Source organism: Notechis scutatus, chromosome 9 (genome assembly GCF_049901735.1).
Source record: "Notechis scutatus isolate UNSWTSFEM ecotype Mainland chromosome 9, rNotScu1.2, whole genome shotgun sequence".
NCBI lineage: Eukaryota > Metazoa > Chordata > Lepidosauria > Squamata > Elapidae > Notechis > Notechis scutatus.
In genome coordinates, this window is record NC_142017.1 from 548915 (window position 1) to 567352 (window position 18438).

At 55.3% G+C, this 18438-nt stretch overlaps 1 protein-coding gene across 1 annotated transcript; it reads right to left on the reverse strand.

Moving 5' to 3' along the window:
* Positions 1-964: 964 nt before the first annotated feature.
* LOC113423418 (B-cadherin) lies at positions 965-18312 on the reverse strand. The gene is made up of 16 exons (XM_026684815.2): positions 17852-18312; positions 17408-17528; positions 8712-8938; positions 8460-8603; positions 8050-8205; positions 6664-6808; positions 6222-6394; positions 5835-5963; positions 5427-5612; positions 5052-5296; positions 4789-4931; positions 4415-4636; positions 3966-4187; positions 3707-3837; positions 3065-3208; positions 965-2720 (listed from the first exon to the last, which is right to left on the reverse strand). The coding sequence occupies exons 1-16, from the start codon at positions 17900-17902 to the stop codon at positions 2508-2510; spliced, it is 2652 nt and encodes an 883-aa protein (XP_026540600.1). The 5' UTR covers positions 17903-18312; the 3' UTR covers positions 965-2507.
* Positions 18313-18438: the final 126 nt, after the last annotated feature.

Genomic DNA, 18438 nt, shown 5'->3' on the forward strand with positions numbered 1-18438 from the left:
CGGCTGCCCATTGGGGAAGGTCGAGAGGGGCGGGGAAAGGCGAAGGGAAGCAGCCCGGAGGGATTCTGGGAGTCCTCGGCGCAAGACCTTCTGGCGCATGCGCAGCTCAGCGTGTTGAATTCACTTGAGATGAAGCCTTGGAACTTGGGTGGGTGATGATGGTTGACAGGCTCGGTGCGGGGCCTCCCTTACAAAAGGGGCAAAACAGGCTTTGTTCATTAAAAGTATCAAACTATTTCCGTAAATCTGAGGCCAAACTATTCAAAATTAGCTGCGGGACCTTAAAGCAAACTGCCAAATGGAAAGAACTTCAGTAATAAGTCCGTTCCAAAATAGGGCATTCCGAAGCTAAAAACCGGTTTAAAGGCTTTTGTTCCTCGTGCTAAGTGGAGGAATGAAGCAGAAGGCGAAGAGGGCTTGGGAATAGAGAGAATTCTGCTGTGAAAAGGAAATGCTTTGAGCGGAGCAGAGCTATCGGCCCCAAAGATGCATCTGTAGGGCTTGAATCCCTTGGCTGCCTCCGCCTTCCCTCCCTTGGACAGCTGCCGGCTTCAGATCTGCATTTCTACCCTCAAGGGCAACAAGGCAGCCAAGTGCTCTAGGCGAGCAAGGCCTTCAAACGCGGCAGCCTTTATGTTCACTTCCAACTATGATCCTGTGATTCATACTAACAAGTGTCCTTTGCTGACTGTGTGAAGACTTTCGGAATTGTACACGCATGCACACCCACTGCAGTTAAAAGTCTAGAAATGAGCATGGCTTTTTGGAATGGTTGGAAATCACAGTACAAATTCGACAGCAAGTTGGGAAAGAAGATGTACTTTTACCCTGGATATATCTGGTTATTCATCCCCACGACTTTTGAAAATAAAACTGTCTGAAGTCAGTAGAACATTTAGGTTAGAAAAAGCATGCCATCTCAGGAGAATGACTAAGAAATATCACAGAGATTCAAGAAAAGAAGTACTTTTTAAACAATAGTTTATTATTTTTTAAAAGCATCTGTGCAATAAAATAACTTTAAAAAATGTGCATCTCTGTATTCTTTCCACAATATATATTCAAAAGGATAGCTTAACATACGGATCTAAAATTAGAAAGCTATTTTCCAAATGGCGCCCATCAATTGGGCAATAATTATACCATCAGGGCTGAGGAGTAGGAAACACATCACAGGAAACGAGTGGCATCTTGGCAGAAGAAACGGTTCGAATTAAAATAGATTACTTGGAGGACAAACACCGTCTTGTCCAGCTGTATTTTATAGGACCCCGCAGAGGAGTGTGTGTGGCCTGGTCCCCAGACAAAGGCCCAAGGCGGAAGAACTCGGGCCAGTCTTTGAGCCACCGCTGAGCTCCTCTCTGGCCCCTCTGGCCCAAGGGGTAGCCTAAAGCCGAAAGGGGCCGGGAGGAGTTGGCCAGGGAAGGGGACTGCTCCCACCTTTCAGGCACTTTATGAGAAGGCACCGTGGGGGGCGAGTAACATCTCTGCTAAAACCGGGTTTACTAATTAAGCTCTCAAAGGCAGTGCACAGACCCTGACTTCCAAGCCACAGTAAGAGGGATCACGCCGGATGGTTTTTCAGATGCCTCCCCCGACAGAGATTGGACTCCGGGCCTCGGAGAGGCAAAGGTCTGGCAGAAGCAATATCTGAAAGCAAAGGCACTTGGGACAAGTTGATTCAGGGATCCTAAGGGGATTCGTCCAGGAGGAGAGCCATGTTGGTTAACAGTGGCAAAAAAATCAGAAATCCTGCCTCTCTTCCGAGACACGCCCCATCACTCCCACAAGGCTGCCTTTGAATAGTAAAGGTCCAAGGGTTGGAAACCAAAGGTTACTTAGGAGCAGAATCCCCAGAAGTGTTTTTGGTTAGGGCTCTGGAAACAGCATGCTTGGAGGGCTCTTCCTGGAGGAAGCTCCAATGATTAGCCACCGTAACCAGACTGTGGGATTTCAATCTGTGCAGGCAGAAGCTCTCACCCCTCAATGGGGCCATTAATAGGAACCTCTGTTCTGTTCCGTGACCATAATGTTAGCTGCTGTGTTTTATCCTCTCCCTCACAAAAATAGTTTCCTTGCATATTTTTCCTCATATTCTCCAAGATGCATTACAATTTTGCCCCAAGAAGCCCAATGCTCTTCTTAAGTAAACAAGAGGATAGATTAAGACAGTAGAGACACTCGGGTGAAACTTTTTGAATACAAGACCGAAATCTGCCCTTTACAGATTTCAGACACTTTTCTCTTTCCTGGGGAGGCCTTTTCCCCCCGAGGGTGTCCAGCCTTTGAGAAAGAAACTCCGTATTGCATTGAATCAGCCTCAGTAAGGCCACCCTGATTATAATTATCCCACACAGGCGAGATTGTCGGAATCTTCTTCAAGGGGGAATCTCTTGTGTACGTTTTGGTAAATTGTGGAAAAGTTGGCAAGAGTTACCAAGAGTCAGCTCTATTCTCTCTCCCTTCTAGCCTTCTGCCCCCACACCTAGGCCCCTCTCCAGTCACCCCTAGTCCTCTTCCTCGCCCCCCCCATACATGTCAGCCAGCTTCTTGAAGCGGTTTCCCCAGTCATTCAAGTAATCATAATCTTGGTCCTGGTCTCCATGGGAGGAGTTGAGGGAACTGAGCGAGGTGGCCTCGGAGCCATTGCCTTCATAATCAAACACCAGCAGAGAGTCATAAGGGGGAGCCGTGGGGTCCATGTCCGCCGCCTTCAGGTTCTGCAGGAAGGGAAACGGACAAAACTTCCATTGGTTGAACAGCGGAGGGAGCTGATGAGCGCATAAGCATCTCTCTACAACAGACTTTCTCAACCGGGACAACTTTAAGACACGTGTACTTCAACTCCCAGAGTTCCCCAGCCGCATGTCTTAAAGCTGCTCAAGTTGAGGAACAACGACAAAGGGCTCACCAAATCTTTGGAGAAGCTCAAGAGAGCAGGGCGTCTCTATGCAGGCTGCATCTATTCAGCCACTAGGATTTAGCTTCCGTGCCCACGTTCTGCTTCTCACGGAAGGCTTGCGCCCCTGAAATGCCTGGGAACTGGGCTCCCGGTGCCACTCACCTCGTCGATGAAATTTCCTATCTCGTCGGGATTGGCAGGGCGTGGACGGTACTGCGGGGCCGGCATGAGGGTTGGAACAACGTCATTCCGGGTGATTTCAGGGCGGGCATCCAGGCCTCGATGCAACTGGCTCAGATCGAAATCCTAGGAGGAGAAGACGGCCTCAGGCTCTTGAGCAGAGGAAGGAAACTCCAGGACTGAGCTGAGCAGAATCAGGGGTGATTCTGGCAGACAGGCAGGAAGACACCCTTCCTCCAGCACAGACAGTGAACAGAGGACCTTTCTTCCTTCCCTTGGAAGAACAAAATGGTTTTGTTTGGTCACTCTTCCTTCCACCGTAGCCCTCACTTTCCAGGGATCCCTTTCTAAAACGCAGCTTAGATAAGTCGTTTTTATCAGAGCTGCGGAGGAATGTGCAAGCGGGATGGCCGAGGTAAACCAAGCAAATGCCCGGCCCTCTCAGAAGCTCCATGCCAGCCCTGGGTGTGGGTGTGTGGGTGTCAAGTGGGACCACCATGCTGGGTGACCGGCCCTCCCAGCTGCTGCAGGAGCAGGAAGAAAAGGCCATGGGGAGCAGGAGCCCAGCTCAGGCCCAGGGACCGGGGTGGGGGGGTACCGAGGAGCCCAAAGCCAGAGGCCCACCTGGTCCTCTTCCCCTCCGCCTTCTTCGTCGTAGTAGTAGACATTGTCCCTCGTGTCGTCCTCGGGGAGGAGCAGCGGCTCCTTCACCTGCCTTCTCCTCCTCACGAACAGCAGCAGCAGCAGCAGCAGGACTGCAAGGCAGTTCGGGAGGCCCTGTCAGCCACAAGCAGGGAGCCCTCGTCCGGCCGAAGTGGGGGCCATAAGAGGAGCCGCCCAGCTTCCCCAGGGGGGACGGGGAGAAAGGAAGTGCCGTACTCACTCAGAAGGGCGAGGATGCCCCCGAGGATGCCCAGAATGGCAGAGGTCTCTATTGCCGCTGGCAGAAACGCCTTTCGGTCGCAGGTTTTGGCAGACCCCTCACAGTTGCAGACCATGGCTTTGACCGTGGTGACGTGAGAGAGCCCCTGGCCATCGGTCAGCTTGAGGGCGATGTTGTATTCCCCAGGCTCCAGCTGCTTGACCAGGTTAAGGGTCAGACTATCTGCAAAGGACACACACTCGGAATGTGAGTCAGAGCTGCATAGAGCCGTGCTCTAAAACACTAATTAAAAAACCTAATGAAGTCATTAATGAGTCTCCCTCTAATACTTGAATGCACATTTTGGAGAGGAGAAGGAGGAAAGAATTCAGAGGAAAGCAGGAAGTTTTGATGCCGTGTGTCCAGGCGCTTCCCTTGTTTTGTGGAGCGCAGCTACTGCCTCTGCCTACCTTGGTTGGTCTTGACTGTCCAATTGGCACCAGAGTCAAATTCCAGCATGGCGAGGAAGGGGCTGGTGTTGGGTGGCATATCCTTGTCCACAATGCTTAACACCTGGGGCTCTGGACTGCGGCTGCAGATGTCAAACATTCGGGGATCCGGTTCTGGCCAGTTGTCGTTCACGTCCTCCAGATGCAAAAGGAGAGTCCCTGTGCCGGTGGCCGGCTTGTTCGCTGGACAGAGAGGGGAGGGCGGGTCAGTTCCACAAATGCGTATACTTGGGTGGCACCATTGCTCAATTCCCCCCCCCTTCCCAGTTCCCCAGGGGTTTTTTGGGGTTTGGGTGCAAGACAAAATGCAGAGTTTGGGGGAGGGGGAAGCTTACCATTGTCGCTTGCCACAATGATGGCTTTGTAGATATCATCCTTCACAAAAGCTGACTCTCGGTCTAGGGGGGCTTTTGACTTAATCATGCCAGTTTCGGGGTCAATTTTCAGCCAGCCAGCAGGGTCACTCCTCACTGAGTATCTGCAAGGGAAAGGGCCCCGGGCTCAGCCAGCGTCTTTGGGACAAGCGGCCTGCAGACCTTCCGGGTTTCCCCGTTCAAATGATGGACCTTGCCACAAGCATCTCCACACAGCCCCCTACCTGAGTGTCTGCTGCAGGAACCTGTCAGGGTCCTGGGCTGTGTACTGAGCTACGGTTTCGCCAACAGAAAGATCTTCGGGCTTTGACACCTTCAGTTCGGGGGGAATGAAGACTGGGGGTTCATTTTTATCGCTCACATTGACGGTGACGGTGGCCGTGGACGTCGAGAGAATGACCGAGAAGTCAACCTCATTTACTACGGTCACTTGGAGAATATACTGCCTTTGGGTCTCATAATCCAGTTCCTGGAAGGACAGAAGGAGGTAGAAAAGGAGGGTTGACTTGGCCTAAGTGGAACTGCCGGACACTCCAGTGGGATATGGGGCTGGGGACACGCAGGATTCTAGCCCCCACAAAGAGGGGCCCACCGCTCACCTTGGCCGTGGTCAAAAGACCATTGTTGGTGTCCGGGTCTGTAGTGATCGCAAAGTTCGCCTCCTCGTCCCCTTTCACGATGCTGTACTTGGCTTTCCAAGCTAAGCTATTCTCCTCATCTTTATCACTGACCTTCAGGGTGGCCACCAGGGCCCCCACCTCATTCTCTGGCACAACCACATTGTACTGAAAGGAGACAGAGCCGTCAGAGGGGAGCAAGGGCCAGTCTCCACCGGGGTGGGGGGAGGTCCGACTCCAGGGAACGGAGAGCCACAAATCCCGCCCAGCGCCTCTGCAGAGGAAGTGCAGGACACGGCTGGGTGCTTCTGCGTGACAGGGAGATGGCCTTCAGGCCCCAGGGCAACCCCAGCATGGCCAAGGGTGGGAGGGGGCAGGCTCCCACATTACCATTAAAGGATCGAAGATTGGCGGGTTGTCATTTGCGTCGGTGATGGTGATCACAGCCTTCGCGGTGGTGCTCAAGCCTTCTCCCAGCAGGTCAGTCGCTTGCAGAACTAGCGTGTACTGGGGGATCCTCTGCAAAGAACCAAACACTGCAATTGTCTGTGCGGGTGGGTAGCCCTCACACAGTTCTGCTTCTGCCTGGGCTGCCTTGGAGAGCTAACAATCTCTCCCTTCAGGGCCAAACAAGGATTCTTCCCTGGCTCACTTGGGATTGAAGCAGTAGAAAATGGACGACAGAGATGCAGCCCACCTCCCCGATTAATTCCCATCTTAGAAAAGGTTTGCTTGGGCCCCTCCCCCCCCCAACCTGTCCCAACACCCGGCATTCACCTCTCGGTCCAGACCGGACACAACCACGCTGATCAGGCCTGTTTCGTTACTGATGGTGAACATCTGTTTTTCCGGCTCCGGTTCCTGGCTGAGGATGGAGTAAGTGATGACGCCATTATAGGAGTCTATGGCGTCGTCTGCATCCGTGGCCGTCACTGTCATCACCGACGTTCCTGGGGAAGGAGGGCTGCTTAAAGGGGCTCCCTTGAAACAAGCGCCGGAGTCGAGCATGAGCCCAGCTCCCTCCGCGCCTCCCAGCTGTCACAGAGACTGTCTGCTTAATCCCACAGGGGCATGGCTGGGCGGGCATTGGCCTGAGGGGGCGGTCTGGAGGGCTTCGACAGGACTGTCCTTCCCTGTCCTGGAGGGATTGTGCCTGTGGCACAGAGGGCAGCCACGCAACAGGATCCAGGGTCTTGTGTCCTCACCCAGACTCCCCTACCTGGTTTAGCTCCCTCTTCCACGGACCCTTCGAAGACGCTCTGGGTGAACACTGGACGGTTGTCATTCTGGTCGCCAACATTGATGATGATCTCCATGGGGTCCTCTGCTGTCTGGCCATTGGCTAACACCGCGTGGCAAAGCATCTGCAGGGGAGAAAGGCCGTTATTCACCAGGGGTGAGAAGAGAAGCCAGAGATGCAGCCAGGCAGCCTCTTTCACAGAGCTCAACAGTCCTTGGCACCCAGCGCTGCCAGCTCTGCAGAGGCTGCCCCGAAGGACAAGGGATGCCCTCGGAAGGCCTGGGACGGGGGTCCCGGGAGCCCCTCAGGCCCCTTGGGGCCACCACGACAGGAGACGGGAACTTTTCTTGGACAGGAATAAACAGGCACTTTAGGAAAGTGGTGGCTTCCCTCCAGAGTCGCCTGCTTCTTCTTTTTTTAAAAAATAAATTTTATTAAACTTACAATTAAAAACATATCGACATTACATACACAAAAAAGGGGGGAAAAACTCGGCCTTACGAACCGGAAAGATAAGAGAAGGAGAGATATAAAAGAAAGGAAGAAACAAAGAAAGAGAAAAAGAAATGAAAAGAATACATTTAAAAACAGACAATATCCTTTTTGACAGTCTGCAAGATCCAATTCTCCTAACTTAATTTGAATACGCACATCTTATCGATTTCTATGCTTAAATTACCCATTGTCTTTTAAGCAGTTTATCTCTGGATTAACCAATTATACCAAGAGTTCCAATTATCGTAAAATGTTGAAAGGCTCTTTATTTTTAAGTGCTATAGTTAATTTGTCCATTTCTGCACAATCACATATTTTCTGGATAACCATTTGTTCTGTAGGTGTATAAGGTGATTTCCAACACTGAACAAACGCTAATCTGGCCGCAGTTAAAATATGAATTGTTACATATTTCATCTTTTTGGATAAATGTTTGTCAGAGATCCCTAGTAGGAAGAACTCTGGTTTGTATTCGATTTGTTCTTTGGTTATCTCCTCCAACCATTTTCTGATTTTTTGCCAATATTTCTGGGTTTCCTTGCAAGACCACCACATGTGAAAAAAGGTTCCTTCTATGCTTTTACATTTCCAGCATTTTGGACAGGAATAAACAGGCACTTTAGGAAAGTGGTGGCTTCCCTCCAGAGTCGCCTGCTTCTAAACGGGGTTCCTTCGTGGGCTTTCTGGTAGGGACGAAACCCCTCTGCCACCCAAAAGGGACCCAGCTGTCCTGGCATCCTGGAGGACGCAATGACCTTTGCCCTCCCACCCAATCCCCATGGCCGATTTCCAGGCGCTCTTCCGCCACCCAGTGCAGCCACCCAAAATTGAAAGCAACATGTATAACCACAGCAGGCCATGTGGACTCACCACGTAGCGGGGAATCTTCTCCCTGTCCAGTGGGCGGGTCACCTTCAGCGTGCCGGTTTCTCTCTCGATGATGAAGGTGCCGACCGGAGGGATGTCGGCCCCCTGCCCAGTGATGCTGTAGTAGACGATGCTTTCTTTGTCTTTGCTGGACTTGATCTGATTGGGGTGGAGATCGGGTCAGGGACCGGGGTGGGCCTGCAGCCCTCCCCACCCTCTGGGGCAGCTGCGTTGCCTGGCCCGGGGCAGAAATGCAGGCCCCGAGCTCGGCTGAAGTGAGAGCCAAGGGGTTTAGGGCAAATGTGCACCCAGCGCTGCCACAAGCTGCAATGTTTGGGGCCCTGCATTTGTGGGTCATTTGCTGCCTAACTTTAAAAGGTGCAAGAGAATCCCAGCAGAAGCAAAGTCCTTACCTGCACCAGTTTTTTGGGGAAAGGGCCCCTCTCATTCTCAGAGCAAAGAATCGGAGGGATGACCCAGTCTCTCTTCTGCCGCCTCAGGCCAGATGAAGACTTTGGAAAATACAGCACCTCCCCGTGAGCAGACGGACCGGTCTCCTGTGAAGAAAGACAGGGCTCTCTGGTTCTGCAAGCAAGCAAGGAAAGAGCAGGCTCCAAAGACCAGCAACTTCTCCCCCCAAGGAAGCAGGGAAAGGGGGTGCATACCCCATGAGGAAGCAGCCGGTGATGGCCTTGGTGCTGGAGCTGCAGGGTCACTCTGGCCGAATGTTTCCTGCCTTCCAGGTCCCACGTGTGGACAAGGAAGCTCAGTTCCTGGTTGTGGAGGTGCAGGGCCCGTTTCACCACAACTGTGCCATCTGGATGCAACTTGAAGCGCGTGTCCTGGGAAAGGAAGGCTCCTGGGCTCCTCCCTGCGCAACCCTCAAAGTCCACTGGAAGGGCGAGAAAGACAGCCGGAGACCGTGACCCAGGAGCCCAGGCAGGCAGGAACAGAGTGCTCGATGCCTGGAATACTCCACCTGACTCTGTGGTTTCTTCCCCAAGCCCCCAAAACTTCAACCTACTGTTGACCTCACCCTTTTCCTAAGAGATCTGTAAGGGGTGTGCATAAGCGCACCAACGTGCCTATCATCCCTGTCCAATAATCATGTTTATACTTATATTTGTTACCTAATACATGTTCATCAAACAAATACAAAAATAAGGATCACCAGCCTGCTCTTGCCAAGCTGCCTTGGCCAACTCTGCTCACCAGGGGGCGCCAGTGTGGCACCGCTACAAGCAGAGGCCGCTTTTCAAACACAAACACAGTGGTTTGGCCGCCCCTCCCAGCCTCCAGCTCAGCCTGGCTGGGAGCCTGCAAGACTCACCAGGCGGGAGGGGAGGAGGCAGCCGCAGGGCATCCTGGCACAGGGGCTGCTTCTCTCCAGCCACCTCAGCTCACCTCCCGCATCGCTGCAGGAGAAAAACGGACTTCGTGGCCTGCCATAGGCACTGCCTCCCTCCCAGCCTGAGGCCTGCTAAGCCTGGCGGGATGTTGAGCCCAAGGGGATGTGCCAGTCGCCACCGGGCTCGTTCTCTTCATGCCCTGGTGATGAGGGTGAGGGCTTCTCTCCAAGGCCTCCCTCCCCCCAAGGAGGATGAGCAGACCCCGCTCCAGAGAAAGAGATCCAAGCCCCTAACCAGGCAGATTCTGCCAATGGCTGCTCCCCACTTCCCGGGACCTGATGCTTCAAAATACGCAGCCCCTGGATGGCAAACATGGTTCATGCCATTCACTCCCCACCGGTCAAACTCCAAAGTGACCAGCCAGGCTGGGCTCCCACAGCACATTGGACCCAAAGGCGCCTGGTTTCTATGGCCACCACAAACGATGGAGGTTTATCATGCTGACTGTGCAGCTTAAGGATCTCTGCCAAGCCGGTTGCTGCCCGGGAGGCTGAATCGGGTGTGTGAGACTTGCTAGGTGACCCCTCCGGGGAACATCTGCTTTCCCAGCCCAGCCCAGAGAAGAGCCTCCCTCTCTGGGATGGCCGGCAGAAGCCGGAGTCCAAAGAGCAGGGAGTGTTGGACAAGGGAGAGACTCCACAGACACACACACACACACACACCCCGACCAAGTCAATGGACACTGACTGGGGTCCCCAGAAGGTCAATTTCATGAAAGGGAGACTGACTCGGCGGAGCTGCTGGAGCTGAATCAATGTGCCATGTGGCACAGTGGTCAGAGTGCAGTACTGCAGGCTACTTCTGAAGACTGCCGTCTGCCTGCAATTTAGCAGTTCGAATGTCACCAGGCTCCAGGTTGACTCATCCTTCCATCCTTCCGAGGTGGGTCAAATGAGGACCCAGATTGTTGGGGGCAAGAGGCTGACTCTGCCAACTGCTTAGAGAGGGCTGGAAAGCGGTATAGAAATCTAAGTGCTATTGCAATGTGGGGCAGGGGCAGCCCCGCCCAGGAATACCCACCAAGGGCAAGACCCCCCTCCCCCAGACTGAGGGATACCCAGGGAGGTTGGGATTAATACAGCTGTGAGACCAAACACAAAAAGGAGGTTGCTGGTGCAAAACCCCAAGCAGAAGTGAGCCGCTGGCTGGTGGGAAATACGCTTGAAGCTCTGGGTCTCTTTAAGGAAACCAGACCAGGTGCTGCCCTTTGACTTCTCCTCAGGAAAAGGCGGCCTCCTCTCCCCCCTCCGGACGAAGGCTGCAGCCTGGCCAGAGAGAGGCCCTTCGGTCCAGGGAACTCCCCTCCAAGCTTTTGGCTCCCAAAGTCCCACCGGACAGGCTGATGCGGCCAGCGTGCGGGAGGATGTCCAGGTCCAGGAGGGTCAGTGGTTGGCCTGTTCCCCCAACCTCCTTGCTGAGAAGGGGAGAAGCTGGAAAGGCAGGCTCAGGACCGGTCTTGTGCTGGGAATCCCCAGGGCTCCTTCAGAGAACATGAGGGGGGTCTTTCCCTGCAGACGTGGGGCAGGGAAGCACCTTTCCAAAGATCTCCCTCCCCCCGCAAGCTCTCCCAGCCCCTCTTGGTTTCTCCAGAGGCAACCTCACTTTTGGGAGTCCTCCTTCTCTCTCTCATCCGCTCCGGGGCCCATTCTCTTTCCACAAGAAGCGGCTGGGAGGGGCCACCTGAGTGAGAGGCTGGACTGCCCCCTCCCTCCTCTGGCCCTGGGGCCCCAGGGAGGCTCAGCCCTGGACTCTGAGGCCCAGAAGCCACCTGGGCACACAGCAGTCCTGCCAGCATGCCTGGGCTGGGGCGGGGGGCAGGGAAGGCAGAGGGCGTGGAGGGACTCAAGCTGGTTCCTCCAGCCAGCCTACTTTGGGAGGAGCGGCGCTCAATTCCTGTGCCGGGGCAGGAGAGGGTTTGTCTTGCCCTGGGAGGAGCGCCTGTCCCCTCCCCCCATCTGTGCAAGTCCAGGCAGGCTCCGCAGGGGAGGGTCCACTGGCGTGTGTGTGTGTGTGTGTGTGTGTGTGTGTGTGTGTGTGTGTGTTCTCATCGCAGGCCACACCCCCACCACTGGAAGAGGCCAAGGGTGGGAAAGGGGGGCCCCAGGGGAAATCCCCTCCCACTGGACCCCAATCCCAAGCTCTCCTGCATAGGAATGTCCCCTCCAGAAGGTGCAGGGGTGGGGGTGGAAAGCCTCGCTTCAGGGCATGACCCCTCCCCCCCATCTCCCATCTCTCCTGCAGCAGTGCAGACCTGAGTGTGTGTGGGGGGGGGAGAGGCTGGCAACCTCTGGTGTCTCCTTCCCTTCTGGGGGGGGGGGTTGGGTGAAGGGAGCAAACAATGGTCCTCCTTGGCCCCAGACTTGCCCAGAAAGGCATTTAACCTGCAGAAGCCTCTGTCTTTCCAGGCAGACGAGAAGAGTTTTGGGTAAACCTATGAAACCCCTGCACGCTGAAGGCTTTTGGGGTGTTTTTCGGCCTTGCAATGTATGGCCACGTTTTCATTCCAGCCCAGACCTTAATTCCCTGGATTCCTCAAAAAAGAAAAGCGGTTGGCTGTTGTTGTTTTTAATGTAGTAAATCTTGTGATTTTATTGGTGTCACAGCCATCGTGGGACCTCGCTTTTCTTCTTTAAAAGGTCTCCAGTCCTGGGAAGGTGGGCTCAAAAGCCCCTTTTCTGTGTTTCAGAGAAGAGCAGCGCCTGGACACAGCAACGTCCAGCCAGGTCTCTGCAGCCACAGGACTGACCGCAACTCTGGGCTCCTCTGCGAGACCCAAACCCTCCAGGGCGCCTGGGAGGGGCCCCAATCCTTTGCAGTCCAAGGGGGAAGCCGTGAGAACCGGCTCTGAGCCCAGAGGCCGCCTTCCCTGTGAGGAGATCCTGGCAAGGGGCCACTGGGCCGAAGGGCCCCTGCCCCTCAAAGCAGGCTCTTCTCTCCACTCAGGAGGAGGAGCGAAGTTCCCTGGCCCTCCAAGGGGAAAAAGCAGAGACGAAGGGCACTGCCTGGGAACAGAGGTGAACAAGGGCTGGCGGGGATCTCCCCCTTCCCCATTTCAGTCCCTCCATGCAAGGCCAAATATGGGCAGAGCTTCCTCGGAGCCTTTATCAGGGGAAGCAAACAACCCTCGTCATCTTCCCACATTCCAGCTCAGGGAGGGGCACATCAAAACCACAAAAAAGGCCCCACTTCCTCATCCAGCCGGGATAAGCAGAAAAGAATCACACGGGGGGACACAGGCTCTCCCCTCCCCCGAAGGTCAGGAGGAGCCCCTTCCCAAAGGGAAAGTCCCGACGGACAGCAGCACACTCCAAGGACCTGCGGAACTCAAGGCACCTTCAAGAAAGCAGAGCATGCGAAAGTCTCTCCCGTCCAATTCTGGCCAGGAGGAAGAAGAGCCGCCCCCCTCTGCTGCTGCTGCTGCTGCTCCAGAGCTCCAGGGAGTCCTTGTCTAGCTCTGAAGAAACCAGCTGACAGGCGGCCCTCCTGCTACTTACGACCGTCACAATTTGGGTACTTGGCTACGGCCATGTTTTTGGGACAGCTGCAGGGCCTGGGGTCACATGATCACCATTTGCAACCTTCCCAGCCAATGGGGGAAGCTGGATTCGCTAAATGACCACTTGGTTCACTTAACAGCTTCAGTGACTCGCTTAATAACAGGCGGCAAAGAAGGCCGTAAAGTCGGACGACTCACTTGCCTGCCTAGCAGCGGAATCGCTGCTTCCAGTGGTGCTTCAAGGCTCTGGGCTGCCCGATGCCCGGCTGGCCATGAAAGGAAGCCAGATCCAGGCACAAGGAGCAGAGCCAGGAAGGGAGTCCAGGGAGCCAAAGGCCACCAAGGGCCATGACGTCACTCCCACAGCCCGAGAGGGAAGGTCAGCCGGTGCCTTGGATGTGTCAGAGGGGGACAATTCCCCCCCCTCCCGGGGCAGGAGCCAGACTCTCGAGCAGTGACCTCATCCTGGAGTTTCGCCATGACTTTCCAAGTGGCAGAACAAGAGTTTCACCTGAAAGCTGATTCAGAGGACGGAAGCCTTGGCCCGCCTGGCGGGAGTTTCCCGGCCCTGAAAAGTCTCCCTTAATCGGGTGAACCGGGTCACTTGTGGGGGAGGGGCAGGCAAATCCTGGAGGTGCAGCAAAGGACCGAGGAAGACCCCTCTGGGGCTCCAGGAGGAAGCCTTGCCTGCATGAGGAGCCCCCAAGGGCTGCCCGTGCGAAGCGGCAGCTTCTGTCTGCCCACAACCTGCCTCCCTGAAATGGCACCTCCTTCCTTAGGCCCACCTTGAGCGCAAGGCTCAGGGAGACCCAGCTGGCATCGCCAACTAGGCTGAGCCATGGAACCAGCGAGGCGAGCTGCCGTAGTTGGGCTTGAAACCCTGGGCCCTGCAGGGCCCTGCAGGGCTCTGAGGGGCAGCGGGACCTTTCAAGTGGGACCCAGGCCCACTCCCTGCCAGGCCTGAGGGCGGCCTGAGCACTGGCTAGGGGTGCCCCCCCCCCCTTGGGGCCCACCGGCTGCCTGATTATACCCATTCCCAAACCGCCGGGTGTGCCAGCCTGGAGCCGGCTGGCTTTCCTCTTTCATTGGCAGAGATGTGGCCCCTGGGCTCCGAGTGCCAGACGGGCGTCTCTTGACCATCCACCCTCGGGCCTCATTTGCATAAGGTGCGTAATCAGGCCAGGGGAAGACCAGGTGCTCCATCTCTCACGCAACGCCCTCAGTGCAGCTCGGATTGTCTTAGGTAGCTTCTTGTGGATGTATGTATGATTTCTGAGATATGCCGAGAATCTCTAAGCCAAGATTTTGAAACAAACCATCTCATCAGCAGCCTCCAGAGGCCGAGCAGAACATGAGTCCCCCAAGAGGGCAGACCTCTGGACAAAGGAGGCCGATTTTAGGGTCTGGTGGATTTAAGGCCACCAAGTCCATCCAGGGCAGAGGCGTGAATCAAGGCTCTGCCTCATCTGACCGAACCTCTTGCAAAACAACCGGAGCCGACGGCACCAAAATCTCAGGAAAAACCACAGGAAGGAGAAGGAGTCACGCCAGAGATGCACTGGAACTTGACTCAGCTTCCTTCAAATGTTGCAATGTGCGAATAATAAAGTATTGCATGTGTGTCATACACATTCACATGCTATGTCACGAAACACTCAATTCGAAGGGGCCCTTGAGGTCATCAACTCCTAGTCTCAGCCCAACACAAGGACTGAACCTCAAACATGCCCCACCAATGGCCACCTAGTCCCCAACTAGCCCCATCTGGCAAAGGGGAGCCTCTTTCGCACGCAGACCACGCTAGCTGGACCTGGAAAATCGCAGAGGAAACTGAGGCAAAGGTGACCCACAATCCCAGGAAGGAGAGACCCCTCCGGAAGCAGACCAGGGACACCCAGAGCGGCCCCTTTTCTTTTCTTTCCTGGCTCCAGGGGATTCGGAAGAGCCATCACATGACAAAGAACTCAGTTCAGGGCGGTGGCCTCCTTTAGCCGCCTTTCAAAGTTTGAAAGTTTGATGCCACACCTTAAAAAACTACGAAGAATAAAGGTTCAAGTCCTTTTATTAGTCACAGCAGCAATCAGTGTCAGCTCCAGTTCAGACTGGAAAAGGAAGCAAGGTGACTATGGAACGGGCGATTTATCCCAATAAAGGCCCTGTGGATGCAAGTGACCTCAAAGACTCATTCAGGGGAGTCCCAAGCGCCCCAAGGCCCGGTTCTAAGGAAGCTCCCAAGCACTGCACAGGCCAGAGCTCGCAGGCCAACACGATGCCAGCCGAGAGAGACGTCCTCTCACAAACACAAGGCTTGAAGATGGGGAGATGCCCCATTTCAGATCAGCCTCTTCCCCACTTGGTTCCCCTGGCTTCCCAGCCCTTCTGGGAAGAGGATATATCCTTCTGGAGGGCACCTGGGTAGAGGAGCTGGTAGAACATCGGGTGAACCAGGCAAACCCACTAGACGAGTTTTGCTCTACTGGGGGGCTTTGACAATCCTGCTTCTGCAGATGATCCCAAGGGCTTCAAGGCCCCCAGAATTATCCATGGAAACCTTAGAACGCTGGAAAATGTTTCATGCTTTTTTTGCTCTGTAGGCAGCCAAGAAAATATTTAAAATTCCTAGGCACAGAGAGGACATTTGTCGGCACCCAAGTGGGAGTGTAAGGAGCTTTCGTGGACAATCCGTGGTAGTTTAACTTGGTTTGGCCTCTCATTTTGTTTCACGGAAGCCACTGAATAACCAAAGCTTCCCAGAAAGAAATGAACGAAGGACAACCTACCAAAGTATGTGATGCTTTGGTAGTCTTATTTTATGCAGAAGGGGTTTGGGTGCTTCTTGTGTGTAAAGAAGCTGTAACATTTTAAAACTGAGACACAGGTGCTGTAATGAAACAATATTCACTTTTTGCTGGAGGGGTTCCCTCCTCTCAGACCCACAAAGAGTAGAAACTCTGGGTTCCTTTCCTTTTGCGGCACCTGCGCAGCCTTCTGCATCCTCCACCTGTCTCCACCACCGAGACCGAAAACCCTGCCGGTCCCTCTTTGGGGCAGGCTCTTCCTGTCACACTTATCAGTAGCCACCTGGAGGTCCTCCTGAACTGATCCTCCCACACCAGCCACACTCTGGTCTTCCTAACTAGCAAAGCACACACAGAAAAACTTTTCTGGGAGCTGAAGTTAAAGAAGCTGGCATAAGTACACGGAAATACACGAGAACACACGGAATGAAATCATCCTAACGTGATGCACTGAGAGCCCCGGAGAGGCTGGGGCTGGAGTTAACTCCCCAGTTTTGCAAAAGAGCACCCTGGTTTGGCTGCTGCCTCGAGCACCGGATGTGAACAGTGGAAGTGCCCAGATCACAAAACCAGGGCCAGCCCAGTGTTTCAGGGGGAGGGCCAGGCCAGGGGTCGAGAAAGCAGCTTGGATCCCTGCTCAGTTTGCGCTGGGAGGCAAGGTCAGCTCGGAGGGACTTTTTGAAGCAGGGCTGAGAAATCAGGCCTGCAGAGCGGCTCAGCCAAGTAAATGATTCACCAGAGGCTGTTGACACAACTCAAGGGGCAGCAGCCACCTCCTCTCAGGCTCACCCCAACGGCTGAAGTGCCAGCAGGAAGCCAGAAGCAACCATCACCGTTCAAACACTGCTTGTGTGCCTGTGTGTGTGCGCGCGCACACAGACACACACAGAGCCTGTGCAGGCCCAACCCTGCACAGCTGCAAGGAGAAGCAGGCCTCCCCCTCCTGCCAAGCTCCACCTTGCTTTGCCAAAGGAGGAAAAGGCCAGGTGGAAAGTACCTGAGTCTCTCTCTCTCTCTCTCTCTCTCTCTCTCTCTCTCTCTCTCTCTCTCGGAACTTCTTAGCGTTACTATATTTTTATTTATTTGCCATGTACATTTCTAAGTTTCCAAGAAATCTGGGCAGCCTACAAGGTCTAAACCAGAACCGATGTATTGAAGCCACTAATAAAAAGACAGCGACTCTGCGGGTGGAAATTATTCTTGGAAATACTTCCAAGCTGCCCCAATGCACTGAATTCTGGATGGATGGCAACATCATTGAAAAACGTTACCAGAAAAATCAATAAAAACTAAAACAAATAAATTAGTAAGCAGTATAGTCAACCCTCATGCGTGAAGTGCTCGGCCTAATGGAGCCGAAGGAGCTTTTTGAGGACTGAAATTCATCCTTCTGGACAGAAACTCCCCCTTTTAATGCTTGCCTGAGTGGTTCTCCCTCTTAAGAGAGGCGGAAGGTTGACACACCCATTTTACAGATTCCCCAAAGAGCTACCACTTTCCCTTTCAGAAAGCAGGAAATGGAGAAGGGATCTGAATGCAACCCGAATCTCCTCTCCTTCCTCCACCTGGAAGGGGGCAGCACCATTCACTCTCTCCCTCAGCCCCCTCAGGCCCCCACCCAAGACTGGGCAGCCAGCAGCACTCAGGGGCTCTCTCACCTCTGCCCAACATCCGGCCCCTCTCCAAGTCTCGCCTGGGCACCCGGAACAGGTAGGCCTCCAAGCTGAATCCTGGCCGGCAAGAGGCCGCTGCCCCATCCTGGCTGAGCCCCTTTTCACCCTGGAAGCCAAAGACAGGAGTGAGGGGAGTTGGGGGGGGGGTGCCCAACCCAATAGCGGAGTTCCCATGACCCGCTCATCCGGAGGAAGCCCCCTGCCAAGCCCCGGAGCCCCCACTGGGGTCCCAAAGTCCGAGGGGGAGCCTCCCTGGAAGGGGGAGAGAGGCGCCCTCGGGCCCCAGCACTGGGTGGGCGGGGAAGAGGAGCCGAGGGGCTCCCGGAACTCAAGGCGGGAAAGAGACCCACCAGCCGCTGCCTCGGAGGGCTCCCAGCACGGCTAACCCGAAGGAGAGAGGGGCTCCAGCGCCCGGGGGCCCCGTCTTACCTGGAGCAGCAGCAGCAGCAGCAGCAGGCCGAGCCCCGCCTGGGTCCCCATCGCAGCGAGAGGAGGTGCGCGCGGTTGCCAAGCCCGCAAACTTTGCCTCGGCCAGGCTGCCGCTCCGGTTGTGGCAGGTGAGGCTCCGCCCGCGCTGGAAGCCCCGCCCCAGGGAAGAGGGGGCGGCGCCCGGCGGCCTCGCCCTCCCCGCTCTTGCGCCGCGGGATCGGCAGGTGCGGCCGGACGGGGCGGGCCGGAGCAGCCCTCGCGAGCGAGCCGTCTACCTGCCGGTCCCGGCCGAGCGCTTGGCCCACAAAGGCTGCGCCACCTGCGGCTTCAGCGCCCGCCGCCTGGCCCGCGTCCCGGGGCAGAAGCCGCCGGCTCGAGGGGCGCCCTTGGGGAGCCGGAGCGCTCGGGGAGGGGGCGCCTTCCGGGGCTCCCGGGCGAGGGTTGCCTGGGATGAGCTGCGCTGCCGCCCGGGGAAGGGGGGGGGGGCGAGGGGCAGCGGCGCCGGGGCCGTCGGGGGAGCGCTTGACCGCCCGGCCCTCTGCTGGGCTGCGCGGCAATGGCCTCCGAGCGGCCAGATCTGCGTGGCG

What these genes read in the sequence shown, in the direction of transcription:
- LOC113423418 (XM_026684815.2), bottom strand. Translation starts at nt 17,902, where the DNA reads ATGGGGACCCAGGCGGGGCTCGGCCTGCTGCTGCTGCTGCTGCTGCTC. An exon ending in TCCCCAAAAAACTGGTGCAG is followed by an intron (nt 8,206 to 8,459) that starts GTAAGGACTTTG and finishes CACCCCAATCAG; the next exon opens with ATCAAGTCCAGCAAAGACAA. An exon ending in TGTCCGGTCTGGACCGAGAG is followed by an intron (nt 5,964 to 6,221) that starts GTGAATGCCGGG and finishes GGTTCTTTGCAG; the next exon opens with AGGATCCCCCAGTACACGCT.